Genomic DNA, 21138 nt, shown 5'->3' with positions numbered 1-21138 from the left:
AAGCTATTGTAATCTCTGGTTTGAGGAAACAATTCAGGGTTGGAAGTCAGGCTTCCGGTGCATTTAAATATATTGGACTGGAAATTGGACAGACTAAGTTGGGGGCAACTTTACGTCAGCAATCTTATTTGGAAAGCATCAGCCCAATAGCAATTAGTCGTGGCCGAGGTTCACAAAAAGACGCAATGGTTTCAGAGATAGAAAAAGTGCAACTGCGAAGTTTAATTGGGCAACTGAACTGGTTAGGTAGACAGACTTGACCGGACGTGAGTTTTGATGTCTTAGAGTTGAGTACAAAAATGAATGATCCCAAAGTGGAAGACATAATAAGAGCAAATAAAGCGTTGGCCAAACTAAAAATGCAGGGGTGTGTTTTGAAGTTCCCGGTTTTAGGTGACCTTACGCACTTGAAACTCATAGTTTATAATGATGCGTCCTACGCAAATTTATGTGATGGGGTTTCAAGCGCAGGAAGTTTTATAATTATCCTTTTGGGGAACAATGGTAAATGTTGCCCGCTTGTGTGGGAAACAAAGAAAATAAGGAGAGTGGTAAAAAGCACTTTGGCTGCTGAGATGTTAAGCCTTGTAGAGGCGGTGGATATGGCCTTTTATATAAGTATGATATTGACAGAAATTTTGAGATTAGGGGATTTGGGTAATATACCTATTGACTGTCACATTGACAATAAATCCCATGGGAAAATGTGCACTCTACAAAAAGTGTCAATGAAAAGAGGTTACGGATAGACATCGCAAGTTTGAAGCAGATGTTGGGCAGAGGGGAATTAACAAAAATTAAATGGGTCGACAGGAGCTATCAACTATCAGATTGTTTTACGAAAAGAGGGGCAAGTTCACAGAAACTTTTGGATATTGTTAATGAAGGGCGCTTGTTTCTGTGACTGTTTTTTTTTTCTTTCTCGTCCAAACAAAAAAAAAGGGGAGAAATCAGATTAAAGAACTCCATTTACCCTCCCTGTAATTTCTGTTGGTATCAATGGTATTGGTACTAAACAGCCATAGCTTCTTCCAATCTGATGAAATTGAAGACGTCCCAGACACCCAGTGGGACTCAGCTCATTTTCAATTTACTAACTCACGGCATCCCAAAACACAATTATTTTACTTCTGACTGGCATGGCAACTCAAAATAACTTTGTCTCCGGTAGTGGCCGCTTCAATAAATTGTTTTAGAACTTTGCAACAGTTGCAGATCGGAGAAGGTTTCCAGCTCATCGTGCCCACCCATCCACATTTCTTTTATTTTAATTTTTTTTCCCAATTCATTTTTTCCCAATTAAGGGGCAATTTAGCATGGCTAATCCACCAACCCTGCAACAACCCATCCACATTTCTAACAATCTGAATTCCATTTGTTGACAGGGACCTGGTAAGTTCCTCCTTGAAACCCATTTAAGATTTATTTGTACCATCATCTCTGCTAGTTTCAGACATTACCATAAAATGTTTCTCCTGCATGTCCTCTTTCCTCAGTTATAACATAGATAAATATATAGCTTCCTTCACTTAATTTTGTTTCAGGTAAAGGATTTAGAGGGGATGTTGATGCACAGTTATTACTTGATGTTGGTTGCAGCACCTGGCACTCCACTAGTTAATCTACATGGCCTGGGCTTACCCATGGGATTATACTTCAGCAGTTAATATTCACCTAAATGCTTTACCAGTCCTCTGAAGCCTTACGTTTGTGTGCATAAACATTATTCCCCACCCCACTCGGCTCCCTCCAATACCTTGCCCAAGAGTTTATTTTACATGTCCAATTCTAGCCAGTGAATTCTGCAGGCTATCTGACTATCAGACAATGCAGCTAAACCCAATCTCTGCATGTACACAGTGCACTTTCCAAGTGAAGGAAGGGGCATAATGGAAGGGGCATTACCTCTGGGATTTGTCAGCCAGGTGAGACAGTTACTGGACAGCAATAAGGAGCACAAAATTGAAGATTATTTTATTCCTTCACCTTTTCTCAGGGGCCCTAAAACCAACCATTCGTCAGGTGCCAGCCAGGCCAAGACCAAGTAGCTCAGTACAGAGTCAGCTTTAAACCTGGAATCTTTTGGTTAGATTTCATCAGGTGAGCTCACTTATGCATCTTATTCTGACATACAATTCTGAGATACATGAAGTAAAAACAGGCAGTGCGATGAGAATCCCAAAGCATTTTATTTCCTCTTCTATTGACATGTTAATAACCTGTGTGGAATGTCTTAAATATCAAGTTCAGCAATTTATTTTAAATGGAACTTGAAGTATCCTGATCAGTAACATGGCCAGTCTCAGAGATGCAGCTATCATGATCTTTCTGTTAATTATTGTTAGTTCACGCATTGTCCAACAATCCTCAATTTGGATTAAAATCGTGTTATGCTATGATAGCAAACTACATTGCTATACTTAAGTGAAAAAATCTGTATTTTAACTGGCTGTTACAAAAGTGGGAGAATCACAATATAACATCAGCAGTTCCATGCTCAACAACACTCACCACTCTTGATAACTGTGTGACTGGCTTAGTTGGCACTGCATCATTGAGAAATACGGTGGCAATTTGCATGCCTGCATTTTGCAAATATGAAAAACTTGACCAAAAAGGTTTTTTTTTTTAATTTTAAAAAGGGGTTTTAAAATTATGAAACAACTCTAAAACCGACAGTGATAACCTGAAGTAATCATTTACAATTAGCGATTTTGATGAAGCAAGTTTCAAAAAAGATGCAAACACTGAACAGTAATAGAAAGAAATCAGAACTAAACTAAATGCCAAAACATGAAATTCAGACTGGCACAGAGAAATGGAAGCAAAATCAACAACAGGGACTGAATACAATGCCCATGACTTGAGAAATTTCTGCACAATTCCTGTGTGAATGTACTCCCATATGGTTACTGTCAGGGGTCCAAATTTTAAAACCAATCTTAGTCACTAACACTGAGCTCTCTTTAGACAGGAGAAGGGAAGATAAGGAGTTATTAATAACCCAAAGTGAGAATTAAATTCTCCACACTCCTTGCTCAGCTGGGATGTGTTGCCAGTAAGCACTGTGAATAGACTTATCAGAAGTGTTAGCACATAGTCGCTGCAAAGGGCTACAAACACAGAAGACTTTAGATATAACCCTGTACAGGCATATTTGCAGGAGGCTGGTTGATATTTGGGCTGAGTTATATTATGCTTGATTATCCTGACTTATCAGAATAAAAAAGAAAAAGGTAGGGAACTACAACATCTTTTAATAAGCAATGGCATGTTAAATATCCCCCTAGTCTTTTGGTCAACCAGGTCCATAAGATGCACTCAACCACAAAGGGCAGACATGTAACCCATTTCTAGGACACCGCAATGCCACTAACGTGCAGGCATTACCCGTTGGCAGCCTCAGGAGGATAACGTAGTCCCTCATATTCCCCCAACAATTCCATTCCAAGTCAATACCTTCTGTACACATCTCTAAATAAACCAGTACTAAGTGAACAATCTCTGAAGTGTAGCTAATCATATCACACCAGTCTTCAGGGGATAGTCTCTACATAACACCACTTATCACATGACATCTTACAGCTGTCTCAGAACTGGTAAGAACAGGGGAAGAGGAGAGAAGGAGGGGAGAAAAAAAGCATGACAAGAGATGAAGGAAACTCAGAATGCAGGATTATCATGAATTGCAAAGGCATGTTATTGAAGACAGAATGGTGAGGGGCACAAAATAATTTGAGTTGGAAGGGCAGAGGGTATCTGCTGAAATCTGGGGCTGAAAAAAAAGATTGGCGAGTCTCAAAGGACTAAGACCGAGATGGCAGCTAGGATTTTGAAATTAATACTATGGAAATCAGCAGAAGTTGCCAAGGACAGGAGTAATGAGACTGCAGAACTTTCTATCAAATGTCAACTTCATCGCTGTGACTCAAAGAATGTTGAAGTTGATGCCGAAGATGATGAAAGTATCAGCAGCAGTGGGGATGTCATCAGGGCATTAGACTGAACAATTTCAGAGGTGAAAGAAAAGCTATTTAGCTGTAGACTAAGCAGAAGACCTGGGTTGCACACTGTTAGATTCCATCAGAGAGCAGCAGTGGACAAAGGCAAAATCAACATCTGAGGCACATGATTTGATAGAAGTCAAACAGGATGGCTTCACTCCTGTTCACACGAGCTAAACAAAGTTTAAGCTCGTTCAGGACCCAATGCCTCCAAATATATCCGATAGAAAAACGCCAGTTATGTAATTAAAGATGAGACAGCGGGGAGCTCTGGGTAGAAATATATATATCTTTATAGTATCGGCCAGAAGTAATATATAAATTATGAATAGGAGAGAACCAGAAGTTGAACTTCTGGTAAGATTAGAAATGAATGCTTGGGCATGGGAGGTGGAAAAGTTGTAAAATATGCATTTAATTCATTGCAGTAACTTAGAATGGAACCAGAAGAGTGCACTGCTGCTGAAGTGGGCCATAGAGGGCTAATTATGGAGGAGAATGAATGGTTAATCGTACAAGTCATGGAGAGAAAGAAACATGAGAATGCCACAATAGTGTAAATGGGCTTTAGAGTGGTTTCACAGGTCGGCGCAACATCGAGGGCTGAAGGGCCTGTACTGCGCTGTAATGTTCTATGTTCTAAGTTGTCAATGACTATTCTGATCAAGAGAGTCGGAGTTAAGCTGGGATGGAACCAGACTGGAAGAACTGAAATAGGGAATGGTGGATGAGTTGAGTGAAAACAATAGATCCAAGGGTTTTGGGCGAAGGGGGTTTTGGAGGCGGGTGTTCTAAGCTAAGAGGACAGAAGTGTTGATAGGCATTTCAATTTTAAAAGCATGAGCCTTCCTCAGAAGAAGATGAAACTGCCAAGAACTGGGTGAAGATGAACAGGTGTTGCAGGGTAGGCAGATGGTTGGGCAGCTGGCAGATAGCATCAATTTTGAAGAAATCTTCACCTGCAAAGGGAGTAAATGGGGAAGGGAAGTTTGAAGAAGGTTGTTTAGTGTGAAAACCACGTGAGTATTGCCAATGGTCTTTTGCATGAACCTGGAGTAGGAAATTGTTTGGCCACAGAGTATCCTCTGTATAACACTTCGAATTATACCCATAGAAACATCTTCTACAAAAACACCTCTAATCACATTACACTGTCTTAAGGGAATATCCTCTACATAACAACTATAATCATATCACACCAGACTCAAGGGAGCTATTGAATATACGCAGTTGTGACCCATCAGGCCTGAAGAGCATTTTCTAATAGTAACCCTTTGATAATTTTATTTTTCTATGCCTAGTACCATAAGTTATATGAGACTATCTATGCCATATTCCTTAACTTCCACAGTGGTGTCTCTTACAATTGAGCTAGTTATGGTCACTTGAAAAGGTAAGTGTACAAACTAAACAGGTAATATCTAGTCCAGGGTGATGAATGTCAGGCACAGCTGCAACTGTGCTTCAAAACCTCTGGACGAGGGAGAAAAAGATAGGCCAGTGTGCCTACTCTTTGTCACTAACCAGTAACTCCTGCTGATATTGCACATGTACGATCAGGCAGCACAGCACTGTGCTCAGCTGGGAGTGTACCCATCATGGATCAAGCCGCTAACTCTGCCTGCAAAAACCTACACAGGACCACTCAGGTGTGGTAGCAAAAGAAGCCTGGCCATGGATTCATATTCCATAGCAGAGTCAAGACCATTGGGGCTAAGAGGAAGAGGAGAGGAGAGAAAAGCAGAAGAAAAGAAACATCCACTGTGTTATAAGTAGAAGTTACTTATAGTATCTAAGTAGAAGTTACCACTCTACAAATGCTCCAAGTTAGATAGTCTTGCAAAGGAATATTCCAGCAAGCTTTTAGTGAGTTACATTAAAGTTTAATTGTATTGGGCAGGAAATGCACTCTGTAATAATAAAAGCCAAAGCTTCTTCAAAAAACTAGATGATTGCAAGCATGCTACAAATGACTTGCTTGAAGAGAGAGGTTCTCGTGATGCCTTAAACAATGGCTGTGCAACTTCACCTGTTAACTATGCCATTTCAACCTATGCAGTTGGAATTCTTCTGTGTCATTTATGCTGGATGTAAAACCTGAGATGTTCCCAGGGGTAATTCACATACCAAAATGGAATTCAAAACCACATTGCATCATCATTCATATATAGAGATTCAATGTACCCCTCCCATTTGGATTCTACCACAGCAACAGTCGATATCTCGACGTCGGCATGAAACCCTTATCCCCTACTCAGAATAAAGGAGCTGCTCCTACATCAGGAGGTGTTATTGGCAAACAGTCAAATAACTACGAGCAATTTTTCATAAATAAACACAGGGGGGCGGTTCTCCCAAATGGAGCCCAAGTGTTCGCGCTGTCGTGAACGCCGTTGCGTTTCACGATGGCGCGAACCGGGCCCGGGTACGACCTATTCTGTCCCCCACAGGGGGCCAGCACGGTGCTGGAGCGGTTCACACAGCTCCAGCCTCCTTTCCCGGCATGAAATGGGCGCCGCGCCAACCCACGCATGCGCAGTTGGGCCGCGCCAACCTGCACATGCGCGGGGAACTTCGTTAGCGCGCCGGCCCCGACTCAACATGGTCGCGCAGGGAAGTAGGCCAGTGGGGGGAGAGGCCGGCCCGCTGATCGGTGGGCCCCGATCGCGGGCCAGACCCCATCGGGGGCCCCCCCCGGTGAAGGAGACCACCCCCCCCCCCCACCCCCACAGGCCGCCCCCTGACTGTTCGCGCAGAGTTCCCGCTTGCAGCGACCAGGGGTGAACGACGCCGGCGGGACTCTTTTGTATCTGCGCGGCCGCTCTGCCCATCCGGGCCGGAGAATCGGCGGCCTCGCCGATTCCAGCGGTCCGCGGCCAGCGCCGCGCCAAACACGCCGCCGCAAATGGCGCCGATGCTCCGGCATCGGGGCGTCGTGGCGCGGTTGCAGCGATTCTTCGGCCCGGCGCGGGGCTCGGAGAATCGCACACATGGGTGTTGATCAAATGGCAGAAGTAAATACCACACAATCCCTATCTTCAGGGAAGATGGCCATATTTGTACATTTCATATTTTGGGTTCCTCGATCACAATTTGTTTTTCACTACTGTATTACTCAGCATAAGAAAAGATCATGCTGTTTCCATTTTTGGTAAGCTTTCTACTAACATCTGAAAAATGTTTCCATAGCAATTACAAATTTATTTCTCAATGGAGTAAGTAAAAGAGTCCCCGAACTGGGCATTTATCCATTGCAACTAAAGGGGTTTTACAGGTTTTTTTATTGAATGGGTAAAGTGAGTGCCAGAAGTAGAAAAGTTACCATATTCTACCAGCAGGATCGATTGATATGCCTAATGGTTTGTGTGTGCCTTTGTGTATCCCCTAACCTATTAGCTTCCCCTAACCTATCAATATCAACTTTTTTATGTTCAGGTAGAACATAGAACATAGAAAAATACAGCACAGAACAGGCCCTTCGGCCCACGATGTTGTGCCGAACCTTTGTCCTACATTAATCATAGATTATCTTAGAATTTACAGTGCAGAAGGAGGCCATTCTGCCCATCGAGACTGCACCGGCTCTTGGAAAGAGCACCCCACCCAAGGTCAACACCTCCACCCAACACTAAGGGCAATCCACCATGGCCAATCCACCTAACCTGCACATCTTTGGACCGTGGGAGGAAACCAGAGCACCCGGAGGAAACCCACGCACACACAGGGAGGATGTGCAGACTCCGCACAGACAGCGACGCAAGCCGGAATCCAACCTGGGACCCCGGAGCTGCAAAGTAACTGTGCTATCCACAATGCTACCGTGCTGCCCTTAAGAACAAATAAATCGACACTATATCATTCTACCGTAATCCATGTACCTATCCAATAGCTGCTTGAAGGTCCCTAATGTTTCCGACTCAACTACTTCCACAGGCAGTGCATTCCATGCCCCCACTACTCTCTGGGTAAAGAACCTACCTCTGACATCCCCCCTATATCTTCCACCATTCACCTTAAATTTATGTCCCCTTGTAATGGTTTGTTCCACCCAGGGAAAAAGTCTCTGACTGTCTACTCTATCTATTCCCCTGATCATCTTATAAACCTCTATCAAGTCGCCCCTCATCCTTCTCTGTTCTAATCTACCTGTTCCGAGTACAATGGTAGCACATATTGTCCATTTTGCTCTGAGCTGGCTGACAGTGTGGGCCAATGTACAAAATGATTGGGTTCGGAATTTGGGGAAAAGTTTAAGTCCAGGAGAGACACAGAGGACAATTTTGCCAAGTTCCCGGAATACCACAGCAGTGAGTGGGGGGAGCATCTGCAGAGGGACCTTTCAGGTTTAGTGTCCTGGATGGGGTCCAAAATGTTCCTGAACATCCATCTTCTTTCTCAGGCGGTCCATCTTCCAGCCTTAGAATGCTCCCAGGGATCTACCTTCATTTTCAGTAGGTCCGCCTTCTTTCTTCAACAGTGGATTAATGATGTTGGGGGCCTTTTGAATATGCCACCTGGACACGACAGCAGACTGCGTGCCATCTAGGCCTGACCTGCCACTGAATACAATGTGCAATACATGCATGGGTGATAGATGTTGGCATATACAATACTCCAGGGTACATCATTAATTAGGTCAGGACCAGAAGATTTGGTGTGTTTTCCCACCAGCCTCCTCAGGGGCAAACACTCCTTGTTCCCGCCCCTGGCATGGCTCAAAATGGGAGTATTCCACCCACATACTTACTTTGGGCATTAACAGTGCAGGGTATAACTGAAACAGCAAACTCAATTATTCTTAATGTGAATAAACCATCAATGCCTTTGCTCTCCGGGAAACAAAACAAAGTTTGTCTAAATCTAACACATGGGAGGTCACTGTAAGCATTTCTCAAGTTGATTTGTACTGGATTTACCAATTAGTATCATCGATGACTTTCAGACAAGGAGTCAGGAATGGCAGATACAGAGTTACATCATGCATTCCATTTTAAATTCTAAACTTAAAAGAGGCCACATTGGAATAGTTGAGCACAGGCAATCAGCTGAACAGGGGTAAGCAAACAGGAACAATCTACACACAAATTTTATTTTGTACTTGAGATTCCACTAATGCCACAAGACACTTTTGTTGTTTGTTTGCCAAGCAAATTCCAAAACCCAAATTCCAATTAAACCAAAAACTGTAAATTCTGGTAATGTCCATTTAATCAAAGGCAATGTATATGCCAACATCTATCATCCATGCATGTCCCACTTTTATAGGTTGATCCTGTTGTTGCCCTGGTTCAATTTGTTTAATTTATAATTTTTTTTTGGCTGAGTTAATAACCATGTTTCCTCCCGACACATATGTTTTTGGATGTGCTTACCTTCCTCTCCTTGTCACCATACTCGATGCCCAAGGTATCCATGGCACGGACAATGGCCGCCAATGACTGAATGGTGTTGCTGTACACCACAGGCTTGTACTGCTTCACATCGTCACCAGAGAATCCATCCTCGTGGATAATCCTGGAAGAATATAATGCAACCGTTACAAGGAAATTGCTGAAATAATCCCCAAACTAGATTGGCAGTCCTGCTACCAATGCTGCCAACATGAAAGTTATCACACTTCCAACAATTACTAAAAACAGATAAATGTAATCTCTCTTTATCCTTTGAATATCCCTTTCAATTTAAATTTTCAAATTTATCCTTTCGATCCCTGGTCAACTTTCCGCAGATTCCACTTGACGGTCCGAAAACTTTTTTAAAAAGTACACGTGCTTTTCCTTGATCTTGTTGATTTTTAACCTCACTAATTAACAATCTCATTCTAGCTCTCCAATATTAACCTTCTTCTAGATCAGTATTGTCCACCAGCCACATGCGGCTAATTGAGAATCCAGGGCCGGGATTCTCCCCTACCCGGCGGGGCGGGGGAATCCGGCGTAATGGAGTGGCGTGAACCACTCCGGCGTCGGGCCGCCCCAAAAGGTGCGGAATTCTCCGCACCTTTAGGGGCCAAGCCCTCACCTTGAGGGGCTAGGCCCGCGCCGGAGTGATTTCCGCCCCACCGGCTGGCGGGAAAGGCCTTTGGCGTCATGCCATCCGGACTTTGCCGGGCGACGCATGCGCGGGAGCGTCAGCGGCCGCTCACGGCATCCCCGCGCATGCGCAGGGGAGGGGGTCTCTTCCGCCTCCGCCATAGTGAAGACCATGGCGAAGGCGGAAGAAAAAGAGTGCCCCCATGGCACAGGCCCGCCCACCGATCGGTGGGCCCCGATCGTGGGCCAGGCCACCGTGGGGGCACCCCCCGGGGCCAGATCGCCCCGCGCCCGCCCCCCCCAGGACCCCGGAGCGCGCCAGTGCCGTCTGCTCCCGCCGGTAAGGTAGGTGGTTCAATCCACGCTGGCTGGCAGCGGGTTGACAGCGGCGTGACTTCGGCCCATCGCGGGCCGGAGAATCGCTGGGGGGAGCCCGCTGACCGGCGCGCCGCGATTCCCGCCCCGCCGATTCTCTGGTAGCGGAGAATTCGGGACACGGCGGGGGAGAGATTCACGGCAGCCCCCGGCGATTCTCCGACCCGGCGGGGGGGGGGGGGGGGGGGGGGGGGTCGGTCGGAGAATCGCGCCCCAGATGCGGAAAATTGTAATTATTAAATTATAAAATGTATAATACACATAATCTTTTGGCATGTGATCTTAATGTTTATTTTCACAAAAGGTGTGCATTTGAACTTTAACCTTTCTGAGCATTTGGTGATAAAATGACAAGACAAAAAGTGGAATGTCTGAGTGCTTTTCCATTCTTGTGAGTGCTTTACTTCCTTAGTTACTGACTGGCAGTAGATGTTCGTTAAGCAAATATACACACACAAGAAGTATATTTACCTGTATTGTGTCTGCGTAAAGGAAGTGTGTGTCTAAAACCGGCTCCCTATGTCCACACTGAAACTTCAATTGGGCAGTATTCCACGAGATAGTAAATATTACCTTTCCTGTTTTATTCCTTGGTCCTCCCTCCACAGCTGCTCAAGTGCTGCTAATCTCCAAAATTTTCCATCATCTCAGACTTGTTACTAAATACTGGAAGACTATTTTTCCTGATCCCCTTTTAACATAGATATCCAGCAACAGTCCTAAAGTGGCCCAGGTTTGTCTATACCCTTTGAAAGATTGCCACTCTCATTTCAACTGAATTTAGTGCCATTAAAATCCTTCATCAATCCTTGTTTTCTTTTCTCCATGTAGCTTACAATAATTTACAATCCATTTCCTCTTACTGCTCTGATGTACAATAGGAATTCTCAAGTTGCTGCTCTGAACATCTTGGATTTCCATCCACATTGACGCAACAATCCCTTCGAGCAAAGTTGAATCCAGTTTTCAAGTAAATGTCAATTCCTTCCTCATCAGCACACATTTTATTTTAAACTTGTGTGCCTTTTTTGTCCATTCTGAATATTTATTTATTTTGCTCCACTTATATACGCTGGTGGAGTAGTTGCACATTATCCACACACAAGAGGGTACATTACTTCGATTAATATACTGGTGCCCTTTGATTCTAACCTAGTCCCTATGAGCTATAGATTATCCATTTTTTCTCGCTACTAGTACTCTTTATATTGGAGTAAGAACACTTTATTCTGCCAACATCACGATGAATGCTGCAATTACTCGTTCATTGATTTTCATCTGCTGTTTTCTTAATGCCTCAGCTTTGTCATCATGAATATGCCACGTTTAAAGCTATCTGTCGGCACAGCTCTGCTAGTACTCTCTTGCCTCTGGATCCAGAATGCTGAGAGTTCAAACCCCACTCCAAGGACTTGAGCACATGATCTAGGCTGGCACGGAGGGACTGCTGCAGTGGTGGAAGTACTGCTCTTCAAATGAGAGCATTCAACCTGCTTGTTCCAATGGTTAATGTAGATGTTAAACTCCCACAGCGATAATTCAAAAGGAGCATGGAGTCTGCCTCTTGTTCTCCTTTACAAATTGTTTGCTTAATTAATACATCAAAAATAAGTGATCTGCTAATTCATATTGTTGCCTGTTCAAAATGGTCAGCGCATTCACCTCCAGAACTACAAGGCAATTTAAATGGGATGTTTCGGAGAAACATTCTAAGCTCAATGTAAATTCTTCCTTTTTATTAGATATTCTTTCCTCTGTTTCTAATAAAATATTTGTCAATGTTGACCGTGTACAAATTCAGTCCTAATTTCCTAGTCCTCTCTTTATTTGCTAAACAGTTACGTTTCTCAAAAATTCATTCCAGTTCAAACTTACTCTTTCTTTATAACAACCAAACTACTGAATTGTAAACTTGCCAATAGTGAAAGTGGCCCAGGTAGTATTAAATTAATTTTTTTCAGCTTAAGCAAAGGTTTCAAATTACCTGTCGTGTTTATAATTTATCCTAACACCTGTCCTATAGTTTTTTCAATCTCTCTTCAAAGTATTTTATCTGGAATCTCACTCACAGCGGCAGGATCACAATACAAAAAAGGCCACGTAATTTGCCTCAAACATCACACCATAACTAATGAAACATTGTTGTGGAATTTCTATGAAAAGAAAATCGGCTACCATGCATTTGCCCCGAGGAAGGTCCCTTGTACAATCTGCGTACAAACGGTAGGCCTAGGCCTACTTACATTATAATAGCTCAAGCCTAGGCTAGCTTTAGGGAGCAATTCATCCACCACGTTGCGCCTGCTGCAATGGGTGAATCCCGTGAGAGCCCCAAATCGGGCTCTATGCCAGGTGCAATCTAGATCATGCCCTTGCTGGGCGTGATCCAAATGATGATATTTAAATTAACCATTAGGCTCGCCGCGTTCACCAGGCGCCCGGAGGTCAACAGCCGTGCCTGAGAGACCTCGACACGGCACCCTTTCGCACGGTTTTCACAAATATGGACCTGGCGTAACGGCATCTCTGGGGGGTTTTGCAGGTCATCAGAGACCCCAGGATGGTCGGGTACAGGGCAGGTTAGTACCCTGGCACTCCCCCTGGCACCGCCAGCCTAGCACCTTGGCACTGCCACTCAGGAACCCTGACTGTGCCACCCTGTCACTGCCAAGGTGCCAAGTTGGCACTACCAGGTGTTGGGTTCAGGGGCCTTGCCTTTTTGGGCGGCTGGGTGGGGGGGGGGGGGTTGACAGTGCTCATACAGCTCCTGATCACCGCCCCCATACCTTGTACCCCAGACATCGCACGTAACGTCACCTGAACTGGGCGCTGGTCTTCTCTCCGGTGCACACGCCCTCCCTCTGGTCTTTGAAATGTCCCCGGGAGCGAAGATGGCTACTCACCACCTCGGATTCCCACAGCAGCCCTTCCACCAGCTTCACTTTTTAAAAAGGTGTACTAATATGTGCCCATGTGATTACTTGCTGGGGAGGTGGTTAGATCATGGGAGGCCATTAGATTGGGGGTCGCTCCCATTAATTGTATGGAGATTGGCCTTAAATGGTGATGATTGGGCATCACTGGCTAGACCAGTGTTCATTGTCTATTCCCAATTGCTTTTGATAAGGTGGTGGTGGGAGCTGCCTTCTTGAATCACTGCAGTTAATATGATGTGGGGGCCCATTGTGTGGTTAAAAGTGGTGTTCCAGATTTTGGCCTCGCAACAATGAAGGAACGGTGATATAGTTCCATGTTCGGAAGTACGTGGCTTAAAGGGGAACTTGCAAGTGGTGGTGTTCCCATGTGCCTGCTTCCCTTGTCCTTCTAGATGGTTGTGGTCGTGGATTTGTAAAGTGCTGTCTAAAGAGCCTGGATGAGTTTGTGCAGTGCATCTTGTAGATTCTACACACTGCTGCCACTGTGAGTCAGGAGTGGAGGGAGTGAGTGCATGAGATGCTGGTGGATGTGCCAATCAAGTGGGGCTGCTTCATCCTGGATGGTATTAAGCTTCTCGAGTGTTGTTGGAGCTTCACTGATTCAGGCAAGTGGTGTGCGTTCCATCACACTCCCGATCTGTGCCTTGTAGATAGTGGACAGGCTTTGGGGAGTCAGGAGGTGAGTTACTCACCACAGAATTCCCAGTCTCTAACTTGCTTTTATAGCCTCAGTATTTATATGGTTGGTCCAGTTCAGTTTGTGGTCAATGGTAACGCCCAGAATATTGATGGTTATGTATGGACATTGAATGTCAAGGGCAAATAGTTAGATCCTCTCTTCTTGGACATGGTCATTGCCTGGAACTTGTGAGACACAAATATTACTTGCCATTTGGCATGGGGATTGACAGGGTAGATACGGAGATGTATTTCCCTTTTTGGGGAAATCTAAAACACTGGGAAACAGTTTCAAAATAAAAGGACAATCATTAAGGACTGAGATAAGGAAACATTTCCTCCCTCGGTGCCCAGAATTTTCCGGTCATTCCCTTCTGGTACGGTCAATGGCGAACCCCCACCATGGGTTTCCTGGTGCGGGAGGGTGCATAGAACGGGAAACCCTATTGACAGTGGGGAGGGGGAGTGGGGGGGGGGGAGGCCAATGGCAGGTTGCCTCCGCTGGCGAAAAGGCATGGCAAATCCCGCCCAAAGAGTTGTGAATTTTTGAAATTCTCTATCCCAGTGGGCTATGGGTGTGGCAAATATATTTAAGGTTCAGTCAGACAGATTTTTGGCTTCTCAAGGGATCAAGGGATAGAGGGAGCAGGCAGGAAAGTGGAGTTGAAGCGGTGGATAGGCCATGATGGCAGTTAATGGCAGAGCAAGCTCAATGGGCTGTATGGTTTAATCCTGTTCCTATTTCTGACATACTTTGCAACTACAGCCCAATAATAATTCTTCTCCAACTCTATGTAATTTTCCCTTTTAATTTGTATTTGTACAGTCAACAACTTCAGATATCTTCGGAAAAATGGCATCGGCTGAGGTGAATACAGAAACTGAAAGAAATTGTACATGGGCATGACTTTGACTACTTATGGTGGATAATTCTGACTGAAAAGGATCAGTAAGAAGAGGATCTAGACCCTCAGATGGGAGTTTGAGAATCCTTGAATAGAGGTTTATGGAAAAGATGTTTATGATAGACTTCGGAAGAGTTACTGGCCATGGTTGTCTTCGCATTTGGTGTTTCTGTTGCATATTGAAGCCAGAGGAGTAAGTGTTCTGGTACTGCACACTACAGGAATAGTTGCGGGCGGGACAGAAAATTTGGCTGACCTCTTAAAGGTCTGTTGACCTCAGGTGTGAAACTCCGGTCTCAGGGTGGGTGCAACCGGAAAGACCCAGCCACATTTTTCTCAAATATTTGTTTTAGCAGCTTGAAAAACAAAGCAGAACTTGACCACCCTGGTGTTCAAAAATTTGACTTTACTTACACAAGTTTATTATCCATCTCTGTCCTCATCAGGCTGTGATTCATCCCAGTGTTGAAGGCAGCTTTTCCATAAGTGTGTTTTTTTATGCATATTTCTTTCTTGCAAACTTCATTTTAATCAAGGCCCACTGCTTTATATCCAAACGCTAATTCTTTCCTAAAACCTCTGAACAACGGAACTCTTAATTCCGCCTCTTTCCTATTCCTCTTACAGCTTTTAAAGCTGCAATCCTGCAGTTGACTAACCTCTGCTTTATGATTCATATTGCCAATTTTTACAGATCTAGACTATTCATGTAGGTTTGTCAGTTTTGCAAGGAAAAAAATCCTCTCCTTCAGGATTGTACAGCTGATCTTGGACTTGTACATCTGGTGAGCTAATGAATAGAATGTCCTTCCCATAACCCAATCTTCATCATCTAGCAGGGATACTTCACGTTAGACCAAGACTTTGAACAGATGCCAGTTGGCTGTTTAGATGGGAAGTGATGTTCTGCAGTTCAAAATGTGACCTGCTCAGTTTGAGCTCAGTTGGGAGATTGGATCTTTTGATTGTCGGATGGGATGCCAGTTGGAGGCAGCAACTTCATGCTTGAGATAGTTCCAATTGGTCACCAGCCAAACCTAGTGCTTGGTATTCCTTTCAAGATACAAAAAGGCCACTTGAATGCAGACCAAGTGCACTCAAACATACCAAACGGTGCTTTGTTGAGCGCTTAAAACAGCATCATTCCCCTTCCCTACTTTGTTATCACTCCTTTCACCCAGTTTTTCTGCCATTTAATGCAATATTGCTGCTGAAAAGGATCATTGTGTCAGGAATAAATCGGCTGGTCAAAAAATGTACCAGCCAGTTTAAATTCTCACAATTTAGAACAAGATTTCAAATCTTGAATATTGAACTTTAATTGTGGCTCATTTTGCTCTCACAGGTCAAAGCTCATGGGCGGGATTCTCCGTCCCGGAAGCCTGCCAATGGGGTTTCCCATTGTGGGCACCCCCGCGCCAATGGAAAATCTACGCGCGTGAGTGCATTGCCAGCGAAGCGGAGGATCCCGCCGACGGAGAATCCAGCCCCATGTGTTTATTCCATTCAAGGCCTCAGCAGCATAAGAGTTCATCTACAAAATAAATGTAAAGCCTACCTTTAGGAAACTCAAGTGATATGAACATTGGGTTCAATACAATCCCATTTGAAAGTTCCTAAAGTACATAGTCAGCACACGATCTATTCTGAAGGTGTAAAGCTGCATTTTTGTATTGAACAATCATATCCTCATGGTCATTTAATACATCTCAAGTTTTGCTGGAAAAAATAGACATTTTTTCTCAAAGCTTTTTGACTTGCACTCATCAGGACATTCGCAAGAATACAAGGCAAGGGAAATCAATAAATCTATTCTGTATGAGAAGAGTGTGCTGACTAGTCGGCAAGTGGACTCTGATTGGTAGTGGCATTAACATGGAAAATGCACCAGTTAATGGTGACTGATTGTTAACAACCAAGCATGGTTCAAAATTCAAACCAGGCAGCTTGACTCTGATTGGTCAAGACATTGTCTTGAGGAATGAAGCAGTGAATGGCTGTGATTTATTTTGTTTAGCTGAAATGGACGCAATCCGTGCAGATGTTCCTTCTGCCTGTAAAGATGAGCCCTGTGTACTAACATATGTAGTTTCCAGTACATGCAAATGCTTCACACTGAGCGCCTGACTGAAGATCATATCAAACAGTATGTTCCTTTCACTGCTCACAACAGGCAAGGTACAGACCATACCAATCAGCCCATGCTTGCAATACTCAAAACACAGTGTTCAATATTAGATGTGATTCTGAAATTGGGCAACATTTGCTAAATAATCCTTAGTGTGCTAACAATTACACTGACAACCAATTTACAATTGTCTGTAAGGCTCGCAGTGTGGAGCATTTACAGAGAGAATATGTACACACATTGTGCCTTTTTAAGCTAAATAAAATAAGTGACAGCCATTCGCTGGTTCATTCCTCAAGACAATGCTTTCCCCAGAGTCAAGTATGCCTTGTTTAAATTTCAAGCAATGCTTGGCGGTTAACTGTCAGTCACCATCAACTGGTGCATTCTCCATGGCAATACCTCCAATATCAGAGTCCACTTACCAACCACTCAGCACTCTCTTTTCATACAGTATAAATTTATTGATTCCCCTTACATCGGTATTCTTGCAATTGTTCTGCTGAGTTCAAGTCAAAAGGTTTTCACAATTAATGTCTCTGTTTCAGCAATACTCAAGTTCTGTACTACCAAAGGACTACATCATAAGTCAGTCTAATCAGTTACAACAGGATTTGATCTATCGCTGAAAAACGTGTGACCGAACAATGAGAAAATCATCAATAGCTCATAATTGTTAGGCCTTTAATCCCTCATTCTTCAAGGAAGACAGTCTGGTCACAGCACGGAACAATCTGCAACATTACGGACAATCGCAGATGTATTAACGATAGCAGAAAATACTAGATCAGGTCCAATTTTCTACTACTTCTGATTGTTCATTTGGATACTGTCTTGCTCACCTTCATTGGTACACTAATTAATTTACTCCGAGGTGGGCAATAATGTGCTTATTGTTGTTTGAAGTGTCAACATGGCCCAGAGAATACTCTGATATCTCAGACAGACTCGGGGTCAAGTCCCATTACCAGACTTCAGTGCAAAAGCGCTGCTGACCTTAAATGAACTGAACTCTGCGTGGTCAAAGGTGCAATACAGGTGAAATGTTAAGCCAAGACTTTTTAAAAATCTGTTCAGATGTAACCAAAATCTCACCGCGCTGATCAAAGATGCGCAGAAAGTTTTCTTTGTTTCACTGCCCCCTCACACAACACCATTCAAAATAGATTGACTGGCCATCTTCGTGCTGTTTGCATTTCTGCTCTGCAGAAATAGGAGCGCTGTGTTTGCTGACTGGTTTCCAGAATTGAAATCAGTTAGCTGTCTGTGAGGAACTTTGGGATGTAACAGGGAAACATGATAAGGTGCAAACTTTCCTGGTGCAAATGGTACAACACTGGATTCCACCAAAGGGTGTCATGTTGTATGGATTACACCTTGAGAAGTTAAATACAGAAGTACTTCAGTAGCATACATGCCTTGATTGTGAATTATTAACTTCCTCTCACCAATGTTTTGTGGAGTAGGTGGAGAGGGAAGTGGGCATTGAGAGTTGGAGTCAATGAGAACAGAAAGAAAGCCTACAGGACATTTCGAACGATAGATCCCAGGCTGAAAATAAAGCTATCACTTCCCAAACTCCTATGCAAGCATGCAAGAAGGCCAGACCTGCATTTACATTATGACCTTCACAATCTTTAATTGTCCCAAAGTGTTTTGCAGCTAATTAAGTATGTGAAATGCAGTCGCAATTAGAAATGTAAAAAAGGCAGCAGCCAAGGTGCACATAGCCAGCCCCATAAATATCAATATGCTCCCGAATCATGGCTGACAGCTATTCCAAAATAAATGGTCATGGGTCTCAGGTAAGAGATAAAGCTATTGCTTAAAGAGGGTTTATCCTCAATTACACTCTCATTATCTCGGCGAGGCCAAACAAAATGCCTCTGGATGTGAGTCAGTTCCATATTCATCTGTATTTCTTCTGGAAGCAATCCCACAATTCATCAATCTAACTTACAATCTGACAGACTTTAAGAACACAACATGAATAGGAACACAAGCTCCGATTCAATCAGCTGGATTGTTAGTGGATGTAGATCTGGTCTATCTCGTGGATCACATAAAGGGCTTCACACGATTAGTTCTCATGCATTCAGTCAAACTAGAGGTCAGTTAGAAGATGCTTATTTTTTACCCTCCCCTCCAGACAGGGAGTTGCATGCTATAGCAGTAAATCAGTGATAATAACTCCTCACCCATTAAAGCCTTATCTCACGGGCCATGACTTCAAGCAAGTTTAAGAGCTTAGCTAAGTATTGGCTTTGGGATGATGATCCAAATCACAACTGTGATGATTCCAACTAAGTTGGGTGGTGCGCATTAATGGTGCAGGTGATCTCACCCTGGCAGTGTACAGATGACAACTGTACCAATTTTTTGCAGCCAAGGTCTGCCCCTAAATTTCACCCTTGAGTAGGGAGGAAAAGAACGAGCAACCCATGGAAATGAATCACAAGGTTAGGGACACGGTTTTACAACTCATGTCCCATCTTGATCCCTGGAATTTTATACATTCAGGAATCCCAAAACGTTTGATTTAAGTGACAGACGCCCCCAAGTGCTCATTCGTGTCTGTGACATTCCACAGTTCAGCTTATTTTATAAACAGGGAATTCCCAGCATTTGTAAATTAAACTCCATGCAATGATATTTGTGAGGATATTACTTTTCCCCATTGTACAGGCAGGTAAGTAATAAATTAGGCAAACACAAGCAGCGGGATTCTCCCGCAATTGATGGGATGGCCCGATGCCGGCGCCAAGGATGGCGCGAACCACTCCAGCGTCGGGCCAACCGGAAGTTGCGGAATCCTCCACACTTCCGGGGGCTAGGCCGGCGGCGGAGGGGTTGGCACCACACTAACCGGCGGCGCGGGTTGGCGCAGGCGCAGAACCGCCGGCGTGGTTCCGCGCATGCGCAGACCGGCCGGCATGTCCCTGCCCCCCTCCCCCCCCCCCCCCCCCCCCCCCGCCCCCGAGGACTCCACTAGATGGCCTACCAGCCAGGTTCCGCCGTGTGGGACCATGTCCAATTCATTCCGGCGGGACTGACCAGGAACTGAAGGCCACTCAGCCCAGAGAATCACTGGTGGGGGGCCGCTGCCAATGGCCCCCGACCAGCGTGGCGTAAACCCCGCCCCCGCCCGAAAACCGGCACCGGAGGAAAGGGCAGCCAGCGTCGGAGCGGCGGGGCAGGATTCACGCCGCCTCCCCGGGGATTCTCTGACCCGGCGGGGTGTTGGAGAATCCCGACCATGATCCAGAATGCTTCTGTACAGTCAAAGAGTGAATATTCAAATGCTTGTGGAACATGCTTCCATCGTTCATACTGTCACCTCAAAGTATTATTTGACCTTACTATTTGCTGCTCCTGTTACTTTGATATACTAGCCCTAAATGACAAGGTGGCATTGAACATGTCAATTTCTTATTACTCACCAGTTTCACCATGGGCACTCCTTGTGAATTTAACACAGCAGGCAGGATTCTCCGTCCATTCATACTGGTGGGATTCTCCGGTTCTGCTATAGCGAATGGAGTATTGGCTGAGCGCCAAATTCTCCGTTCTCGCTGGTAGTGGGATAAATTCAGAATACTGGCCAGGAAGATTTAAATCAAACAATGTGCTTTACAGTTATACTCTAAAACTGAAAATAAATTCCACGTATAATTTTAATCGGGGCTGAGACTTCTTTACAAGAGACAATACACATCAAATCAAACAGGGACTGGCTGGATTAAATGATCCATTTCCATGTTGTAATTTCTATGCACTGACTGTCACTCCCTTGCCTATTTACACCAACACAAAAACCTTGAAATTATTTCAGATTAATCATGATCACATTGAATGGCGGAGCAGACCCAATGGGCCGAATGGCCAACTTCTGCTCCTACATCTTATGCTAGCAATCCTTTGGTATGAATGCTTACCATATTTGCATCCTCCATGGCTCAGTTGCGAGCAAAAGATCATGGGTGAATGGCCCCACTGCAGAGATTGAGTGATGCCACAGTGCTCAGAGTACAGCACTGTCTTTTGAATGAGATCTTAAATGGAGGCCCAATCTTCCCTTAC

The 21138-nt window shown here is 44.4% G+C and overlaps 1 protein-coding gene across 2 annotated transcripts in view; it reads right to left on the bottom strand.

Moving 5' to 3' along the window:
• The window catches only part of gnao1b (guanine nucleotide binding protein (G protein), alpha activating activity polypeptide O, b), a 360805-nt gene that overhangs the window by 239161 nt on the left and 100506 nt on the right, over positions 1 to 21138 (bottom strand). For both annotated transcript variants that reach the window (XM_072518466.1, XM_072518465.1), the window contains exon 3: positions 9377 to 9518. In XM_072518466.1, coding sequence (XP_072374567.1) covers positions 9377 to 9518 — 142 coding nt within the window. The remainder of the gene's footprint in view (positions 1 to 9376; positions 9519 to 21138) is intronic.

This window comes from Scyliorhinus torazame, chromosome 10 (assembly GCF_047496885.1).
Source record: "Scyliorhinus torazame isolate Kashiwa2021f chromosome 10, sScyTor2.1, whole genome shotgun sequence".
Classification (NCBI taxonomy): Eukaryota; Metazoa; Chordata; class Chondrichthyes; order Carcharhiniformes; family Scyliorhinidae; genus Scyliorhinus; species Scyliorhinus torazame.
This window is presented reverse-complemented; position numbering and strand designations above follow the sequence as displayed.